Source organism: Palaemon carinicauda, chromosome 8, assembly GCF_036898095.1.
Source record: "Palaemon carinicauda isolate YSFRI2023 chromosome 8, ASM3689809v2, whole genome shotgun sequence".
Taxonomy (NCBI): domain Eukaryota; kingdom Metazoa; phylum Arthropoda; class Malacostraca; order Decapoda; family Palaemonidae; genus Palaemon; species Palaemon carinicauda.
Genome location: NC_090732.1, coordinates 131,301,492 through 131,322,804, shown reverse-complemented (window position 1 = coordinate 131,322,804; position 21,313 = coordinate 131,301,492). Strand labels below are relative to the sequence as shown.

Here is a 21,313-nt window from a genome sequence, read left to right as displayed (position 1 = left end):
TTTTGCTCTCCAGTCCTAGATACAGAAGCAATCTACATAGACGCGTTTCTACTGGATTGGTCTTTTATGGACTTATATGCATTCCCACCATTCAAGATAGTCAACAAGGTACTGCAGAAGTTCGCCTCTCACGAAGGGACAAGGTTGACGTTGGTTGCTACCCTCTGGCCCGCGAGAGAGTGGTTCACCGAAGTACTTCAATGGCTGGTAGACTTTCCAAGAAGTCTTCCTCTAAGGGTAGATCTGTTACGTCAGCCCCACGTAAAGAATGTCCATCAAAGCCTCCCCGCTCTTCGTCTGACTTCCTTCAGACTATCGAAAGACTCTCAAGAGCTAGAGGCTTTTCGAAGGAGGCAGTCAGTGCGATTGCAAGAGCTAGGAGAGCTTCTACCATTAGAGTATACCAGTCGAAGTGGGAAGTCTTTCGAGACTGGTGCAAGTCAGCATCTGTGTCCTCGTCCAGTACCTCTGTAGCCCAAATCGCAGATTTTCTTTTACATCTGAGAAAGGTTCGCTCCCTTTCAGCTCCCACGATTAAGGGCTACAGGAGCATGTTGGCTTCGGTCTTTCGACATAGAGGCTTAGATCTTTCCAACAATAAAGATCTCCAAGATCTCCTTAAGTCTTTCGAGACCTCTAAGGAACGTCGTTTGGCAACTCCTGGATGGAACTTAGACGTGGTCCTAAGGTTCCTCATGTCAGACAGGTTTGAGCCATTACATTCAGCCTCCCTGAAGGATCTCACCCTCAAGACACTTTTCCTAGTGTGCTTGGCTTCGGCTAAAAGGGTCAGTGAACTTCATGCCTTCAGTAAGTACATCGGCTTTTCTACAGAAAAAAGCCACTTGTTCACTTCAACTTGGTTTCCTGGCCAAAAATGAACTGCCTTCTCGTCCTTGGCTTAAATCTTTTGATATTCCTTGCTTATCAGAGATCGTAGGCAACGAACTGGAAAGAGTATTATGTCCTGTTAGAGCTCTTAAGTTCGATTTAGCCCGTACTAAGTCATTACGAAATAAATCTGAGGCATTATGGTGCTCAGTTAAGAAACCTTCATTGCCTATGTCAAAGAATGCTTTGTCATATTTTATCAGATTTTTTTTTTTTTTAATACGAGAAGCTCATTCTCCCTTGAATGAGTAAGACCGATGTTTGCTTAAGGTTAAGATGCACGAAGTTAGAGATATAGCAACCTCCGTGGCCTTCAAGCAAAATAAATCTCTGCAAAGTATTATGGACGCGACTTTTGGAGAAGCAAGTCAATGTTCGCGTCATTTTACTTAATAGATGTCCAGACTTTTTACGAGTACTGCTACACACTGGGTCCATTCGTAGCAGCGAGTGCAGTAGTGGGTGAGGGTTCTACCACTACACTTCCCTAATTCCAATATCCTTTTAATCTGTCTCTTGAAATGTTTTTAATATTGTTTTATGGGTTGTTCGGAAGGCTAAGAAGCCTTTCGCATCCTGGTTGATTTGGCGGGTGGTCAAAGTCATTTCTTGAGAGCGCCCAGATTAGGGGTTTGATGAGGTCCTGTTGTATGGGTTGCAGCCCTTGATACTTCAGCTCCTGGGAGTCTTTCAGCATCCTAAGAGGATCGCTGGGCTCCGTGAGGAAGACAGACTTACAAGGCAGAGTAATCGTCTAAGTCAACTTCCTTACCAGGTACCTATATATTTTGATTTTGTTATATTGATAACTGTCAAAATGAAAAACTCTTAGCTTATACGCTGTAAACATAATTAACTCTGGTCTCTACCCACCTCCTTGGGTGTGAATCAGCTATTATATATTCACCGGCTAAGTTAAATATTTAAAAATGATATTTTAATTATAAAATAAATTTTTGAATATACTTACCCGGTGAATATATAAATTAAATGACCCTCCCTTCCTCCCCAATAGAGACGCAGCGGGACGAGAAGAATTGAAGGTTTTGTTTACATACAAGAGTGGTATCTGGCCGACAGTTGGCGCTGGTGTGCACACCCGCAACCTTCATAGCGATCGCTCGCGAGTTTTTTGAGTGTGTTTTCTGTCGAGCCGCAGAGTTGCAGCTATTATATATTCACCGGGTAAGTATATTCAAAAATTTATTTTATAATTAAAATATCATTTTTCATTACTTTAGTAAACTACAGTACAGTATGTGGAATCCTGTAATTTAAACGGTATAGCAAAGCAAGCTAGATAAGTAATCTAGGTCAGGTTTGTAACCTTAACCTCTTTGCATTGCTTGTACTAAAATTTATTCCACTCTTTACTGCAGTTGCGCTCCACCTCCAATAGTGTGTAGTAGTCATTAATATGGACGTCGGAGGAAATTCTTATTTCTGGGCTCAACCTGTGTCGCTCTGTGAAATGCTCCTTAAAGCACCATTTCAAAGGTATAAATACTGCTAAATATACCAGAGAAAAAAGCATGGAATGCTAGGAATATATCCAGCTCGCTCACCCCTAAAGGGTGTCGGTATTAAAACTGGGCCGAGTGATGCCACTACCAGAGATCCCTCTCCAATTAGACTTCTCCCTCCTCAAAATCCCCCGTTACTACGAGGTGTCGTTCACTACAGCTACTGCCACCACCACCACCACCACCACCACCACCACCACCACCACCACCACCTAACCTCCCACCATTCCTTGTTATCACCCGTGATGAAGGAAATTCATAGAAATAGTTGAAATTTTCATGAAAAAATATCCTATTTCCTGTTCTCACCTTATGTTCATAAACCGTACATGTCCACCCTCCTCTCCACCCACCGACTAATAGTATCTAGAGGAGGGATTAAAGTCAATTTTGAAACTGAAAGCTATATTTCCTGAGGTGATAATCTAGGTTTCTTACCATGTATGGTAGGGGACTGTTCTTTGTTTAGGACATGTATTGTTTGAAGTCAAAATAATGGGAAATTTAAAAATATTTATGATTAAGTGTTGATTAACCATAGCTTGTGGAGAAGAAGAGCAATATGAAAATAGGGTGAGTACGTATCGAAATAAATTTCATTATTAGAATTCTAATTTTTTGCTAAAGGTCAGTAAGTCAAGTGGCTTTGATGATTAAAGCATACACTGATGACTACAGTAGCTTCTAAAAGTATTTAGGTAAATATTATAATAACATATTTTTTTTTAATAGAGCAGCAAAAGCAGGAGACTGGCAGGAAAAAGGGTGGCCTAATAGCACCTACGTTGTGAGTAAAGTAGCTGTATCAGCACTAACGAGAGTACAGCAAAGGGCCTTTGATGCAGACCCCAGGAAGGATATTGTGGTCAATAACTGTCATCCAGGATATGTTGACACTGATATGACATCACATAAGGTTAGTTTCATTGAATAAGTTTTTGGCCTCTTGTAACTCTTAGAATTTGATATTTTCTTGGAAATCAAGAGTTTTGTTCATTCAGAATTTGAAGTACAAAATATAGTACAAAATATAGGGTTCTGATAGCAGATTTCTTATTACAATTCTACTTCTTTACATTAGTATAGAAAAAAAAATCCTTTTTTTTTTATTCAATTTGTTTGTTCGTTTTTTATTACACTATCAAATATATTGCTAGTTCTTAGGAAAACATAAAACCAATGTTTTATAATTCCATAGAACTTTTTTTTTTTAAATGAAATTACTGAATTCTTTGTGTATCCTCTATATAAAAGTGCAAGTTTTCCCGCATAGACTGATAGCTGGCATGATCTCTAGTTCGGCATCAGTTTGATATAATGATATGTGCTTTATTATTTTTATATATTCAGGAACATTTTAAAAAAGCATGAGTATAATCTACATTCATGTATTCTATGTAGGATATATTTTTCTTGCATTTGGTATAGCATTGATTTATGCACTCAAGTAAAAATCTATTAGTATTTTTGAACAGGAGGTTATTAGACAATCGTTAAACTTTCATGGCTTTGAGAGAGAAAATTATCAATACCTTTTAATTTTAGTGCGGTTCTTTACAGTTTTACTTAGGTTAGGCTAAAACTGTAGTTTAAATGTTGTTGATTTTCTTATCTTTATAAGCTTTTCAGATGATAAGCAATATAACTGTAAAATAGTGCAACATGCTCAGTGTTATTTTCAACTCTTTATCTTGCAAGTCAAATTGTGTTGTGGCTCAAGATTTATACTGTAAATGTAAGAAGTGGTTAGTGTATTCCTGAAAGGCATACATTATGATATCTGATTTGTTGTAGGATTGAAAGGGAGGTGCATACTATACAAAGCTTTTAATTGCTACTGAGATGTTAAACTTTTTTAACATTTATGAAAAAGATGTTAAAAAATTAGGTTATGGACCTTTTCATATTTACTTATACTGTAATCTGTGAATGCTATTGCTCTCTTTCTTTAGCTAATAACAGAAAATTTTGTTATACATTGATAACTACCTTTTGTATCCAAACATAAGATATTTTCACATTTTAACCTTGTACCTTTCAAGTAATATAAACAATTCATGTAGGATTCTCAAGACTTTGACAACAAGAAATAATGTTTGAGAGTGGATTATCTAATATTGGAGTACACTTTCACCAATTTAGTCTATGCTATGAGGCAGTTTTAGTACTTAGAAATTTTATCTGATAAAGTGTCATTATTGTTGGATACTGTAATGCAGTTTCTGAATTTACTTGCTATTGTCCTTCAGTTTTTATTTGAGTCAATATTATATGTCAGAAAAGTTGATATACATATTTTTTTATTAGAATTCCATTTACATTACAGGCTTCCTTATCTACCACTAATGGCAAAGATAATATCAGTAAAATTAAGTAGTCATTTCAGAGTGTGAATGGCTTTGCAGCACAGTACATCATGTTGTAAAGTGAATATTACTTTACGATGTATATTGTCTTATGCTGTAGCACTACTGCACTTTTAATTAGGCATACTTGTTTTTAACAGATACCTGAGGATGCTGTTATAGAAACACTTAATGTTAGAAGATAACATACAGGAATAACTTCTCATTTGTAATATCAAAAACTTTACCGGTGTTTTTCTTGTGGCTATTTCAAAGGCTGTCTATCAATGTCCTTACTAGGATATTCAAAGAGGCCTGAGAAACTGAAAATCGCCCCAGCAACCTCTGCTGTTATTCATTTATCATACCTTATCAAAACCCTGTCAATAGTAGGGAGGAAAACAAAATTAACCTCCAGTCTCAGTGGTGCCCCAGAAGAGCTGTCCTCTACTAGAAATATGATTTCCTAAAACAGGAAAAAATTTACTTAACATTTTCTCCACAGGGTCCTGTGACAATTGAGCAAGATGCATTTTCTCCACAGGGTCCTCTGACAATTGAGCAAGGTGCCGTTTGTCCTTCTTACCTAGCGTTGTTGCCTCCTGATGTCAAAGATCTTCGTGGTGCTTACTTGTGGTACGACAAGCAAGTGGTAGACTGGGAGAATGGCCCAACACCTTCTGTTGTGTGATTTTTGTTATCATTCCAGAATTTAGTTGAGAGAAAATAAATTCTCTTCTAGGTAATGATGATCAGGACTGTGGTTTTAACTTTTTTTTTCCTAGTTATAGTACCAACAGTAAAAGTTGACATATTCCATATGAAGTCAGTTATGGTGTTTTTAGTTTTGATAATTTGCATTAAGCTATTTACTACAAGGATCAACCTAGTAATTGATAACAAAAGACTTCAAATTGTTTGGTTAAAGTCATAGTTGCAACGTAAATGATTTTTGCTATTCATTTATCAAATTATTAGACATTAAAACCTAAAATACACAATTTTTTATGATATGCATAGTAAAAGAATATTAAGTACATTACCGCCTATGTATATCCTCATTAATATTTAACAATACATCGGGTAATAAGTAAGACTGTTCACACTTCACAGGAATGAAAAAGAAAAATGAAGAATATGACCATGTTAATTCTTGCATAACAAAAAATACAAGATAATGTCTGTTCCACATAATGTTAACTTAAATTCCTTTTGAAGTAACTTGGTTTCAGAATGAAACATCATTATGATGATAATGTACTGTGAAATTTTGTTGCATCAAAGAGCTAAACATTTACTTGTAAAATTTGCATGATGGCATTCAATTCAAAGAACCTTCCCTAGATTTTATGTGCTGCAACCTTCTCGACCATGAATTTGAAATGTGTGAAGCATTGTATAATTATTAATGATTGTTAATGAAGCTTCTTAGAATATTTATGAATTAGAATTGCCCCCAATACTCACAGATAGTTAATCTTTAAATTATGATAGTTATTTAAAGTAATATCTCAAGATTTGCTAGGTATAAATAGTACCGTATAGATTGAGTGCTTTACTTGAGTAAATATTCTGTAGAAAATAAAACATTGCACTTAGCTCATGACAAAATACAGATATTTTTTGAGAACTGGAGTGGGAAGTCTGTCGACTTATAATATCCTGCAGACATCTGGCCTCACTCTTTCTTTACGTTGGAGCTAAGGAAGGCAGGAATCAGACAATCACCTTTCCTTTAAAGTTCTGCAACACATTCTAGAGGATGATAATTTCAGTTTTGATGTTATTGTGTACCTGTTCTCACGGGAGAGAGACAGGTCTAGTAGTGGGATTATGTCTAGCCCCGATAGGATTCCAGAGAATGATAGGTGCTTTAAGGTCGGATTGACCTTACTGCTTAGTTGACAGCTACTGAGATACTACAGCTAGAGAGTTATTGGGTATTTTGACTGGCCAGACAGTACTTTATTGGATCCCTGTCTCTGGTTATGGCTCATTTTGCCTTTACCTACAAATACAGTACACTGAATAGTCTGGCCTATGCTTTCCACATTCTTCTATGTCCTCACACTTGAAAACACAGAATATCAACCAATTCTTCTTTGCACAAGGGGTCAACTACTGCATTGTAATTTTTTAGTGGCAACTTAATTCTTGGCAAGGGTAGAAAAGTCTCCTTAGTATGGTAAGCCGCTCTTCTTGGAGCAGGATATTCCAAAATCCAACCATTGTTCTTTAGTTTGAGTAGTGCCATAACCTCTGAACCATGGCCTTCCACAGTCTTGGATTAGAGTTCTCTTGCTTGAGGGTACACTCGGGGATGCTTTCTATCTTATTTCTCTTCCTCTTGTTTGTTTTTAAGTTTTTATAGATTTTATGTAAAGGATCTAATTTTATGTTACTGTTCGTAAAATGCTTTTTGATTGTTTGTTTATTTCCATTCCTCACACCTATTTTTCCCTATTAGAGCCCGTGGGCTTATGGCATCTTGCTTTTCCAACTAGGGTTATAGGTTGGCTTGTCATAATAATAATACTGCTGAACTCTTCTCTTTTTATATAATTCTTTTTAGGGTGTTTTCCAACATGGCGGCTTACCCTTTATCACATGCTTGGACTTCCGCCGCAGCGTTTCGTCATAAAGGAATTCTTTGATTATCTTACTTTGTCGACTGCTTGGCTTTTAACGACCTGTTTGTTTTCCAATAAATTTGTCAATACACATTTGTTCCTTTGTGTCTTAGAAAGGATGCTATGGATCAAAATCCCCTGGTTTACAAAATGCAAATATCAACAATTCCTAACTACACTTTTGTTCACCCTTCTATATTCTTATATCTCCTTATATCTCTCTTAATTGACAGGTTAATGAAATCAGTATGTAATTCATGACACCTGACAATTTATCCTATTCCTCATTACATAGTTATATACATACATAGATACATACATGTACCTAGGCACTTCCCCCAATTTTGGGGGGTAGCCAACATCAAACAAATGAAACAGAAAAGGGGACCTCTCCTCTCTACGTTCCTCCCAGCCTGTCAAGGGACTGGATCGAGTTTGGCTGGTACTGCTAGGGGTGCCACAGCCTACCCTCCCCCGTTGTCCACCACAGTTGAAGCTTCATAACACTGAATCCCCTACTGCTGCTACCTCCGCGGTCATCCAAGGCACCGGAGGAAGCAGCAGGGCCTACCAGAACTGCGTCACAATCGCTCGCCATTCATTCCTATTTCTAGCACGCTCTCTTGTCTCTCACATCTATCCTCCTATCACCCAGAGCTTCCTTCACTCCGTCCATCCACCCAAACCTTGGCCTTCCTCTTGTACTTCTCCCATCAACTCTTGCATTCATCACCTTCTTTAGCAGACAGCCATTTTCCAGTCTATCAACATGGCTAAACCACCTCAACACATTCATATCCACTCTAGCTGCTAACTCATTTCTTACACCCGTTCTCACTCTCACCACTTCATTCCTAACCCTATCTACTCGAGATACACCAGCCATACTCCTTAGACACTTCATCTCAAACACATTTAATTTCTGTCTCTCCATCACTTTCATTCCCCACGACTCCGATCCATACATCACAGTTGGTACAATCACTTTCTCATATAGAACTCTCTTTACATTCATGCCCAACCCTCTATTTTTTTACTACTCCCTTAACTGCCCCCAACAATTTGTAGCCTTCATTCACTCCCTGACGTACGTCTGCATCCACATCATTTTCTGCAACAACAGTCCCCAAGTATTTAAACAAATCCACCTCCTCAAGTAACTCTCCATTCAACATGACATTCAACCTCGCTCCACATTCCCTCTCGCTCCACATTCCCTTCTCGTACATCTCATAACCTTACTCTTACCCACATTAACTCTCAACTTCCTTCTCTCACACACCCTTCCAAATTATGTCACTAATCAGCCAAGCTTCTCTTCCGCGTCTGCAACCAGTACAGTATCATCTGCTAACAACAACTGATTTACCTCCCATTTATGGTCATTCTCGTCTACCAGTTTCAATCCTCGTCCAAGCACTCGAGCATTCACCATTCACCACTCCATCAACATACAAGTTAAACAACCACGGCGACATCACACATCCCTGTCTCAGGCCCACTATCACTGGAAACCAATCGCTCACTTCATTTCCTATCCTAACACACGCTTTATTACCTTTGTAGAAACTTTTCACTGCTTGCAACAACCTTCCACCAATTCATATAACCTCATCACATTCCACATTACTTCCCTATCAACTCTATCATACGCTTTCTCCAGATCCCTAAACGCAACATACACCTTACCTTTTGCTAAATATTTCTTGCATATCTGCCTAACTTTAAAAATTTGATTCATACAACCCCTACCTCTTCTAAAACCACCCTGTACTTCTAAGATTGCTTTCTCTGTTTTATCCTTAATCCTATTAATCAGTACTCTACCATACACTTTTCCCACCACGCTCAACAAACTAATACCCCTTGAATTACAACACTTATGCACATCTCCTTTACCCTTATATAGTGGTACAATACACGCACAAACCCAATCTACTGGTACCATTGACAACACAAAACACACATTAAACAATCTCACCAACCATTCATGTACAGTCACACTCCCTTCCTTCAACATCTCAGCTCTCACACCATCCATACCAGATGCTTTTCCTACTCTCGTCTCATCTAGTGCTCTCCTCACTTCCTCTCTTGTAATCTCTCTCTTATTCTCATCTCCCATCACCGGCACCTCAACACCTGCAAAAGCAATTATATCTGTCTCCCTATTATCCTCAACATTCAGTAAACTTTCAAAATTGTTATATACCAACTTATGCCTTGTAACTTTCTTGTTATCTGTGCTTCTTGGACATATCTTATGGTTGCTCATTATTTTTTATGATTCATCCTTTCTTGGTGGTAGTTTTAGGTTTTTTTTGTTTATCAAGTTACGGAGATTTCAACCAATTACATAATGCAGATTCAATGTCACAAATTTTAAAGATAATTTGTATTTTTCCTACGTATAAAAACCAGTATAATTTGAAGGAATATACTCTGGCAACCAATATGCCATACCCTATTCTCCCATGTGTCGGGTCAACTGGCTCCGACATAAAACGAAACTCGGATTCTGTGGGAAGTAAAATTTAAATGACGGGTTTGTATAGCTAGGAAAAATATAAATTATTTTTCAATTTTGTTTTATTCCGTCACTATTTATAGGGGATATTACTTTTGGCAAAGCTGAAAGATAACCCATTAAACTTTTAGCGAGGGTTATCCACTCACCTGCTAGTTAGCGGGAGGTTGGGGTTAGTAGCTACCCGCTCACTCGCACCGGGGCAGTGAACCTCACTTTGCTTTTTGCTCGGGGAGAGACATTGTCTGTCTGCTCCGACTTAGCTGCCTTTTGACTTATTTTTTCTTAATCTTGTTTTTCTTTTTATATATATGTAAACATTCTTGTAATGTTTTTATATATATTTTAAGCCTTTCTTTACAGTGAATGTTACTGTTTGTGTGACAGGGTAGTGCTGTAAGTTCTCAAGGGCGGAGAACCTTCTCCTACCTGCCCCCCTTGGACAATGAACAACCCATAGGCTGGTGGCCTTCCGAGTGACTTGGCCTCCGCCGCAGGGGTCGTCATCACTTGGATACTCCTCTATTCGTATGTTAACATCGCTCTCCCTTTTTATAAGTTCTGGGAGGAAAACTGCTTGCTACCTTCACAGAGCATGACTTCATTCTTGCTCTCTCTCGCTGACAACGCCACTCTCCCTCGTTATGTGGGTGGCCAGCAGATCCTTTGCGGGGGAACATCTTTCATGTTCGCTGGTTAGGGTGCGCTCCCGAATTATTTTCTTCTATAATTGAGTTGAAATAACTGTTTGTAATTTATCTTTGTTCTGACACAGATGCAAACCTTCGTTATTTATAGGGTATTACTTTCGGCAAAGCTGAAAACCAGCCAAGACAATTTTAGTGAGGGATAATTACCCCATCCGCTAGTTAACAGGAAGGGGTTGGGGTAGACTAGCTACCCCGCTCATTCACACCTGTCGGTTGAGTAACCACTTTTGCTTTTGGCTCGGTGGAGTGCGGACGTGCCATCTCTCTCTCCCGTTAAACAAACTGCCTTGACTTTATAACTTTTCCTTTTTCTTTTGTGTATTGGTGTGTGTTTGGTTATTGTCCCGCTATGCGGACATGTCCAGGGATTGAAGGCCGCCGCTGCGACACCTTCATGTCGTCCGTGGAGATGGACCCACACCCTTTATGCCCGGCTTGCCGGGGAACTCGGTGTTCGCAGGACAACACCTGTTTCGAGTGTAGGGAGTGGCCTGCCTCCCAGTGGGAGAGGTTTGCGCACAGGAAGAAGTAGTCTAAACGCGAATCTTCTCTTTCGGGGTCTTCCTCAAAATCGAAGAAATCGCGGGATTCTGCTTCCTTTACTCTCAAATCTCAGCCTGAAGCTAATTCTCGACCAGGCCCTTCCAGGGCACGGTCGAGCAGTAGCGCAGGCCTTGTAACTCTAGGTCAACCCTGTGGGATAGACAAAGGTGGCGGCTCCCCTAGTGAGTTGGCTCCTCTTCCCCCATAGAGCGCCTGTTCTTTTCCAGACCTTGTGTCTTTGTGGCCATCGCCGGGCATCGATGGTCCCCCTACGAAGGAAGTTCTCTTCGAACTCCTCCAAAGGGGAGCAGAGAGAAGGCGGTCATCTCCTTCCTCTGCGGAGGTCAATCCTCCTCCTTCTGGGAGCAGGCGCTTTTGCCCGTTGGTCAGGCCGAGAGTCTGGTTCCAATGCTGAGGAGTTAGCTAACCGACCACCGCCCTGCTCTCTCCAAGGCAAGCTTCCCCTTCGGGGAACATATCTCTCGTTCGTGAGAGAAGATTGCCTCTGTACATCGGCAATCTCCTTATGCTTTAGGTTCTCCTCCAGGAGCGGAAAGAGAACCTTGTTATAAGCGTAGTTCTCCTTCGGGTGAACTCTCCTCCCCTGCGGAGGAATTATCTGTAGACCTTAATCAGTCTCCCCCTCGGGCGGAGTCTGTTGAACGTTCCTCTCCAGAGGTTCGTAGAGTGGAGGGGTAGGTAACTCCTCTCCACCCCGGACGTTCTCCTCCTCGGGCAGTGAGGAGACGTCTTTTTGAACCTGCTGGTTCTCCTCACGTTGACCCTTCGGGATCTCGTGACAATCACCCTTTGGGCTGGCGTGATCATGAGCCTTCGGGCTCTCGTTATGTTGATCCTGCGGGTTCTCATGACAGCAGGAGTCCTTCGGGCTCTCGCGACATGAAACCTTCAGGTTTCTGTTATGCTGAACCCTCGGGCTCTCGTAACGACGGTAACGGTTCTCGTACCGTCAGTCACGTTGATCCTTCGGGATCTCGTGACAGAGGAACCTCGGTTCCTCGTTACTTTGACCCTTCGGGGTCTCGTAACCTGAGTTACGCTGAACCTTTGGGCTCTCGTAACTTTAGTCGTGCTAATACTTCAGTGTATTGTGACAGAGAAACTTCAGTTTCTCGTTGTGTTGATCCTTCGGGTTGGCGCAAAACAGTTCACGTTGAACTTTCAGGTTCTCATGACCATAGTCATACTTTTTATGATAGAGAGTTTCAAACTCTCGTTGTGTTGATCGTTCGTGCTCACACAACACAAGCTATTGTGAACCTTCGGGTGAGCGTAGCAGTGAGTTATCTCACCAAGCTGAGAGCTCTCGCGCGCATGACCAAGTTGGCGCGCGCAAACAAAATGGCGAACATACCGCGCGGGTTCATCCTATGGTGCGCCATATGCGCGAACATCCTGTTGTTCGTCATGCGCTCGAACAACCGGTTGTGCGCCCAGTGCGCGAACAACCTCATGCGCCCCACGAGCGCAAAAAAGGTGCACGCAATCCTGAATAAGGAAAGTAATTGAATACGCTCTATATCCAGATCCTCCTCTGTCCAACCGACCCAGAGCTCATGACGTCAGAGGCATTGCAACGTCTCTGGCGTTCAAGAAGAATTTTTCTGTGGCACAGATATTGCAAGCGGGCGTGTGGAAGCGTCAGACAACCTTCACAGCCCACTATCTGAAAGATGTAACCCACAGGAGCATGGAAACCTTCTCCATTGGTCCTATGGTGGCCGCACAAAAGTGATCTAATGCCTCAGGCTCCTTGATGGACAAGTAGCAGAGGGTTGAGGGCTGAGGTTACCCGGGTTAGTCTGGGGTGAATGAAAAGAATGTGGCTCCCTTCCTTCTTTCTCCTTCTCCCCCCTGGGGAAACAGCTCCACAAGACAAGCATAACTGACCTCATCTCCTGCAGGTAAGATTCATTTCCCTTGTGCATCTTGAGTATGAATAAATACTTTAAGTCACCAATACCTCGTGAGGGAGGGTATTGGATATCACTTAGAACTCATGCTTATCCTCGAGTTCCTACGTAAAGACAAGCCACGAATCTCTCACACAAGCTTCTGCAGGCCGCTATCATTGAGTTACCTTGTAACTACTTTATAGCAAGGGTAGGGTTCCTACTAATTATATCAAAGATCAATTAGAGGGAACCCCGGGTCATGACCAAGGCCAGTTGGTAGAACTTCCTCCCTCTAAAGAGTAAGTCACCCTATAAATAGCAAAGGTTTGTATCTGTGTCGGAACAAATAACAAACCTGGAGCTATTTATACAAATTGGCCCGCCACCATGTTCCCCTAGCAGTCCTGCCAGAAAGCAAAAGTGGTTACTCAACCGACAGGTGTGAGTGAGCGGGGTAGCTAGTCTACTCCAACCCCCTCTCGCTAACTAGCGGATGGGGTAATTATCCCTTACTAAAATTGTCTTGGCTGGTTTTCAGCTTTGCCGTAAGTAATACTGTACCTTATAAATAGCTCCAGGTTTGTATGTTAGGAAAAATACAAATTATTTCCAAATTTGTTATTTTACAGCTCTCTCGAACAACACCATATTCCTTCATGCAGCGATGGGCCAACAGCCATTCCTAGCCAGCGGAGGGAGTGCATAACCATTAGCTTATCCGCTCCCCCTTGTTAAACTCCCTTCGCAGCAGAGGGTGGAGTGGTTATCCCGATTAGTTTGTCTCGTCAGCTGAATTAATTGTAATTCATTTTTTTACAGTTCTTACGCTGCCACTCTCCTTCTCGCGACAATGCTGGCCAGCAAAGAGAGTGCGCAGTCCTAAGAATGTTTGTTCTTTAGGTGGACGCCTTTCCCATCTGCAGATTAGATGTTCCTCCCAAGGGAATGTTTCTTTCATAATTACGCATAATACTCATTAGGAACATCCTAACCTAGATATAAAATACGCATATCGAAGGGGAGGCTCATGGTGTAGGCTACCCTCCGAAGCCGCGTACAGCCCAGTCAGGTAGGCTAACTAACTGAACGCCAAAATAGCCTAAATAATACTCAAACGTTAATAAACTTCAATAACAATGCTAAAACACTGTATAAGATGTTTAGAGCTAAATAAATAAGACTACAATTAGTATGAGGAACTAATTGAAAGTCCTAAACAACAAAGAGCTCTCGAAGGTAGCGACACCAAAATGGCTGCCGAATATGCCTGTGAGGGAAGACATTACACAATGCTGCTGAGGCTAAAATTAACAATATTATTAATTTAACATGTGTCACTACCTAGAATTATCAAAACAGATTAATTATAATACTTGACTTGGGAGTAGGGATTTCCAAAACGTCAGACTTCTTCAAAACACAGAAACAAAGAAGCTATGAAAACAAACGCGTGTGGATATCACTGTGCTAGAAAAGGAATGAGGGAAGAAGCGTTGGGGGGGGGAGGTAGCCGTAGTAGCGGGCAGTAGTTGGATGTAGAACGACACCTCGTAGTATTGGGGTGAGCGAGCTGGGTTTATTCCTGGCATTCCATGCAACTTTTTTCTGTGGTATATTTAGCAGTATCTATACCTTAGAAGTGGTGCTTTAATGAGCATTTCACAGAGCGACACAGGTTGAGCCCAGGAATAGATTTTTCCTTCGTCAAAATCCCTTTATATACCCCAACTAATGATGCCGTACTTCTTCGTTCGGCTAAGACAGTCGAAATAGAAGAGCAAAGCCGTTCATTCCTGTGGAGTCTAGTCCACTGCGCTGTCACAGTCCAGTTCTCTTGCGCATATGGAAGCTCCTGATCAGCACGCTGACTTCGACCTTTCCCTTACGAAGATGAGCTCCCTTTCAATAGGGCACAAGAACGAGAGCAGTTGGCATACTTTGCACCTTCAGGTGTTCCAGTCACGTGATCCCTTTGGGGTGAACCCAGAAACTAGATTTGGCTACATTTCCCAGGTAGCACTCCATGCAGGCCTACAACATAAATAATGCTTGTTAACAGGAAGCAGAGAGTGCTGCCTGGAGGATCGCCTCTAGGGTTGGACAACTTTCACCTCTGAAGAAGAGTCAACCTGCCCAGGTGTTGGGCTGCTCTCTCTTCCGAGAGAGAATTTGCCTTCAGCTTCTGTCTAGCAACCTTCCCACTTGTGGGGAGAATTGCTGACAGCTTCAAGTCGTCGCAGCAGTTGCAATTTCGTCACCAATGACCATGCTGAGCCGACTTTTCCATTGGGGGTGGAGCAAAGTCCAAGGCGAGTCTCTCTTGCGGGTTGCCTCCACACTTGCAAGTGAGAATCTCCATAGAGGCTCATTTCCCCCGAGACCTTCGAGAAACCTATGTTTTACTCCTCTGACTCTGTCAGACAGGTTCCCTCTCCAGAGGAACCGCGCATAGGTTCCCCTTCGGAGTTTCTTCAGACTTCCGAGTTCATTAATCCTCACCACGCTGGACGTCCTACCCCCCCACCACCTGCGGTAAGGAGATGTATCTTCAACCCTGTCAAGGATCATCGTGCTGCTCCTTCGGGCTCTGGTCACTAGTCAGCTGTTTCTCTCTCGCCAGCTGTTCGTCATTTGCCTTCAAACTATCGTCACTCATTTCCTCATGACCTTCGCCCCATCAGGCTTGTGCTTGCTACTCGTCAGCTGCTTGCCATTCGCCTTTGGGCGATTGTCTTACTCGTGCTGCAGGGACATGAATGCTTGGCTTGTTCATCACTCGTCACCCTAACTTTCATCTCACCCCTTACTGAGATTGTCCTTCCAAAGAGTCACTAATCGCCTCTTCTCTTGCCATTGCGAGATTATCATCAAAGTCTATTATCATCAAAGTCTATTATCACCAAAGTCTCTCTAACAGCCTAAGCGTTTCTCGACACTCGGTAGCTAGTTGGTAGGTGCCATGAAAAGGTACTGTACACTAATACCTTGAGATACGAGTTTAATGCGTTCCGGGACAAAGCTTGTGTGTCAATTTGCTCGTATCTCTGATCAATTTTTCCTATATAAAATAACTAAAAAAAATTAATCCGTTCCCACCCTCTGAAAAAGCAGTATATTACAGTGGAAAAACATTTTTTTAATTGTTCTAGTCCACATTATACGCTCACAACACATTATACGCTCACAAAATAACAAATACCTATGTACTGGTTATGATCCTCAATTAAATGTAACATTATTATGGAGTTCTTACATTTGAAACGAGACAAGACAGTATCGGCTTACGGTGCTGTGTGAGGAGGAGAAGGAGGAGGAAAGAGATTTGACATAGACACGTTCAGTACGCAACACTTTTGTAACACTGTAACAACTTAATCTTTAAATTTAACTGAAATGAAATTGGCAACTTTAAATTTAACTGAATTGAAATTGGCAACTTTAAATTTAACTGAAATGAAATTAGCTTACTGTACACACACTTAAAAAATAAAATGTTAATCTTAAATTACACTAAACTTAATTCTAATTTTGTTTTCATTTTAATTTTTTTACTTTTCTTCTGGCATGGCTCTTTTTGCCTCTCTTTCACCGTCACTTTTTGCTAGCCGGCCTTTTTAAAAGGAACCTATCTAGGGATGTTTGCTCTTGTCTTTCCTTCAAAATGTTGCGAAAATCACGCACGCAAGTGTCGTCACAAAAGGCTAACGCACGACCACATGCCAACTTGTCCAGGTGCCTCTTATACATAAAATTAGAAATCTCCTGCTAACATGTCTGATTTCTGTGGTAGAAAGGCGGCGCTCATCTTCCACCTCCTCCTCGCTACTGAGCTCCTGCAACACCTCCGAAAGTTGCATCTCCTGGAGCTCTATCAATTCCTGTGTCGTGAGCTCTTCCTGATGCTCCTCAACAAGGTCGTTCACGTCTGCCTCATCTACCTCCAGCACCATGGACTTTCCAAGAGAAACTATTTCATCCACCACAATAGGTTCGGGGTCAGCAGGGTCTGTTGTATCGAACTCTTCAAAGTCCCTCTCAGCGACGGAAGCTGGCCACAATTTCTTCTATGCTGAATTAAGAGTTCTTGTGACACCCTGCCACGCATCGTTAATAATTTTTAAGCAATGTACGATATTGAAATGTTCCTTCCAAAATTCACGAAGGGTGAGATTGGTGTTGTCTGTGACATCGAAGCATTTCTTGAACAAATGCTTCGTGTACAGTTTTTTAAAGTTGGAAATTACTTGTTGGTCCCTGGGCTGGAGGAATGGCATGGTGTTGGGGGGGAGATAAAGGACCTTGATGAACCTGTACTCATCAAGAATGTCTTATTCGAGACCAGGAGGGTGACCTGGGGCATTGTCGAGGACCAGGAGTCATTTCATTGGCAGGTTTTTCTCGGCCAAATATTTTTCGACTGCCGAACCAAAGCACAGATTAACTCATTCTGTGAAGAAATGCAGCGTAACCCAAGCCTTAGCATTAGTGCACCACATAACTTGCAGTTTTTCTTTCAAGATCCTTTGGCTCTTGAGATTAGTGCACCACATCACTTGCAGTTTTTCTTTCAAGATCCTTTGGCTCTTGTGAGCACGTGGGTTTTACGAGTGGTACACCAGCAGTGGTTTGACCTTACAGTCACCGCTGGCATGGGCACACAAGGCATCCCCCTACCTGAGGCTTGGGCAGGGAAGGGGGGGCCTCCCATCTTATCTCCTACGGGAGGAACGGCCTGCACGGCCTCTTCTGGAGGAGAAGTATGAGCTCCTATACGTTGGAGGTGTAGAGGAGGATCCCCTTCGGGGGGGAATCGTAGAAGAAGGCCATTGTCCTGACAAGGGTTCCCGCCTCCCTTGAGTTGGTGCTGAACGCGCGGTCACGGGTGCTTCCGTCACTGGCCTCCTGAAGACGGGGCGTCGCGCAGTCTGTGGCTTCAGGGTAGGGAGCTCTCTCTTTTTAGCCAACTTCTCCACGACTCCCTCTGCCTTCTTCGTAGGAATAAGCTGCTCCCCCCAGACGGAGCAGTTCTTCAAGGCTTTCGCCTCCCTGTTGGGAATCTTAATGGGAAGGTTCTTGACCAGGGCATCTCTTCTCCGCAGAACCCAGTTTGCGGAGAGAGCTAAAGACTGAAAGGTCAAGAATTTAAGGGCGCGGCTACCTGACCCCAGCAACTCGTTCAGAGCCTCTCGTTTGGCAGGCTCCATGGAGTCTGTAGGGATCTGGGTGCCCACTAGGGTGGTGGCCCACCAATCCAGCCAGGATGCCACATTCACTAGGTCCTTAGACATCTCCTCCATCATTGCCGACTCGGATGGGGAGAAGAAGGTGGATGCTGACGATGCCCTCTCGTCGGAGACGCCCTGGCACAGGATGTCTAAGGTTTCTTCGGTCTTGCAAGCACCGTTCGGCCTACCTTCCAAGGTGTAGAACTTTGTTTGGGACTTCAATCCCTGTAAGAGTTTTGCCGAGCTATAGCCCCTGTAGGAGTCGCTACTGAGGGCTATGACTCTATCAGTGTGCGTCCTTCCAATTCCCACGTTCCTGGCCTCAGGAAGGGGAGAGAGGACTTTTTCTGGGTGGGGGCGGCTATGAACCTGTTCAGGCCCGAAGTCCAGGGTTCTTCCTCCTGTGGGGCGGGTTCTATCAGGTTGTTGTAACCCCTAATAAAGGAAAGGACACTCCTGTACGCGGAGTCCTCCGTCGCCGACGTCTTGCCTTCCCCTTCCTCCGAACGATGGGGCGATGCGTGGTCATGGGCGCCTCCGTGATGACGGCACCCTCGGTTCCCTTCATCTTCGTCGTCCGCCGCTTCTCTCTTCTTCGAGGCCTTTTTGGACGGGACGGGCTCCTCCGTGAGATAGTTCGACGGAGGTGTCCGTCCCCGTCTAGCTTCTCGATGGGGAGACCTGTCGAGGCTGCCCATCCTAGACGACGGCTCCCTCCGCTGGGCGGATAGTGTGTCTCCAGGACGGAACTTATGACTGCCAGACGTGGTCCTCCGCTCATCTGGTGACTACCTGGCGCGGCACATGGAGGCCCTTCTAGGAGGACTGTCTCCTGCCCGCTCAGGTGTCGATCTAGTGGACCTAGTAAGGTCCTTCAGGTTTTTGCTTGGGACGAAAACCCACGTCCCTTGCGGGGAGACTGTTCTCCTGCTTTTAGTTGGAGGGGAACGGGGACTCTTCCTGTCCCGAGATCCTGTGGGAGACCGCGAAGGGAGTTCCTCCGCACAGAGCGATCTCTCTTCCTCCTCTGGCGTCTCCGTCGTTCACCGCTTGAAGAAGCCAACGAGTCACGTCCCGACGAGCAAGACTTTCCCCGTACCGAGACCTAGTACTTGACGGTGTTTTCTTGGGGCTACGCCGTACCCCTGACGAAGATGGTATTGGGAGACTCTCCTGCAGCGAAGTCTTTGTCGGTAACCACGCCGACGAGCGAGCCATGCAGGAGAAGGATTCGCTTAGTCCTTCCTCCATGTCCAATGGGGACCTCATCGGCTTCCTCGGTCCAAGCCAATGGATCCTCTTGCGGGGACTCTTCTCTGCCTACGGCGCCCTCCGTCGCTGATGCCCCTGAAACCTCTACCCAGGAATCTGGCGAAGTAATGGGATATTATTAGACCACATGGGGTCCTCCGTCGAGACGCGGCCCCTATGTGAGAGCCGCGTCCCTCGGACCCCTACTACCCTCACTTACAGACGCCTGAACTGCCTTGGCAAACGAAGACTCCCCCACAAACTCATTCCCTTGGGAAAGAGGAGCCAACTGCTTGTCCTCCCTAGACTTATCTTGTCCCCTACTCTGGGTAGGGGATGAAGGATGGACTCTACCTGACCCTTCTCCTGCGCAGGGGAAGATAAGCTAGTCTTCCTAGGCGACCTCTTTGACACCTTTTTCTTTTTGGTGCCAAATTTCACCTACTGTACCTCACTCCAATCGGCACAAGTGTCCGACGACGAACAGGCTTTACCCCTACACGAGGTACACAGCGTATGCGGGTCCAAATTGGGCTTGGACAGAAAAGCCCCACACGATTTACTGGCTCTAGGCCCAGGACAACGGCGAGCGTGCTCCATAGCACAACACAAAAGACCGCTAGACACGAGAATGCCAAAAGGGAAAGTGAAAGCACTAAAACACTAGTAAAGCACAAGAGAGCGAGAGCAAAAGAACGTAGGTAAGGCACTAAACACTCGCTACGGAATCCAGACCATGTGAGAAGCACGTGGTATCAAACACAAAGGGGGTCGCACTGAGAACTGAGGAGCGGCGTGTACACACGACGCGACCAGAAAACTTACTGGCTGGGTCAAGCGCAAAGCCACGCGGCTGACCTCGGGCATTGCCCCCAGGGTACCGTTCTCTCCCACTAGCAGGTCACTATAGAGAATGGAGTAGGGTCAAGTACACACAACTCTGGTTGTTTGAGAGGAGCTACTAGTAAACTCCTAAGAAAGTGTTTCGTGGTAAGTCTGTGTGTTAACAAACACATATTAAACAATCTCACCAACCATTCAAGTACAGTCACACCCCCTTCCTTCAACATCTCAGCTCTCACACCCCGTTCCTCCAACATCTCAGCTCTTACACCATCCATACCAGATGCTTTTCCTACTCTCGTTTCATCTATTGTAATCTCTGTCATTCTCATCTCCCATCACTGGCATCTCAAAACCTGCAACAGCAATTATATCTGCCTCCCTATTATCCTCAACATTTAGTAAACTTTCAAAATATTCCGCCCATCTTTTCCTTGCCTCCTCTCCTTTTAACAACCCTCCATTTCCATCTCTCTTCAATTCTTGAGCCAGCCTCCAGCCTTCCTTACTCTCTTCACTTCTTTCCAAAACTACTACTTATTCTCTAAATATGAATGACCCAATCCCTGACCCCACCTCAGGTCAGCTGCCCTCTTTGCTTCACGTACCTTGCGCTTTACTTCTAATTTTTCTCTTTATATTTTTCATACTTCTCTATACTATTACTCTGCAGCCATTCTACAAAAGCCCTCTTTTTCTCTTCCACTTTTTTTACCTTCACTCATTCATTCCACCATTCACTGCCCTTCCTCATGCTGCCTCCAACAACCTTCTTGCTACACACATCACTTGATTGCCAGTTTCTCTTACTTTCACTTCGTCATAAGTCATTTTCAACCTTTCCTGATATTTACTTTTTACCCCCAGTTTTATTAACTCTTCAACCCTCTCTAGCTCCCTTTTACATCC

General features: G+C 43.4%; 1 protein-coding gene across 3 annotated transcripts in view; it reads left to right on the top strand.

The window, feature by feature from the left end:
* The window catches only part of LOC137645937 (carbonyl reductase [NADPH] 1-like), a 69,829-nt gene extending 64,031 nt beyond the window's left edge, over positions 1-5,798 (top strand). For 2 of the 3 annotated variants that reach the window (XM_068379003.1, XM_068379004.1), the window contains exons 6-7: positions 3,147-3,330; positions 5,265-5,798. In XM_068379003.1, coding sequence (XP_068235104.1) covers positions 3,147-3,330; positions 5,265-5,450 — 370 coding nt within the window. In that variant the 3' untranslated portion in view covers positions 5,451-5,798. The remainder of the gene's footprint in view (positions 1-3,146; positions 3,331-5,264) is intronic. The other variant, XM_068379005.1, reaches the window with a different exon arrangement.
* Positions 5,799-21,313: the final 15,515 nt, after the last annotated feature.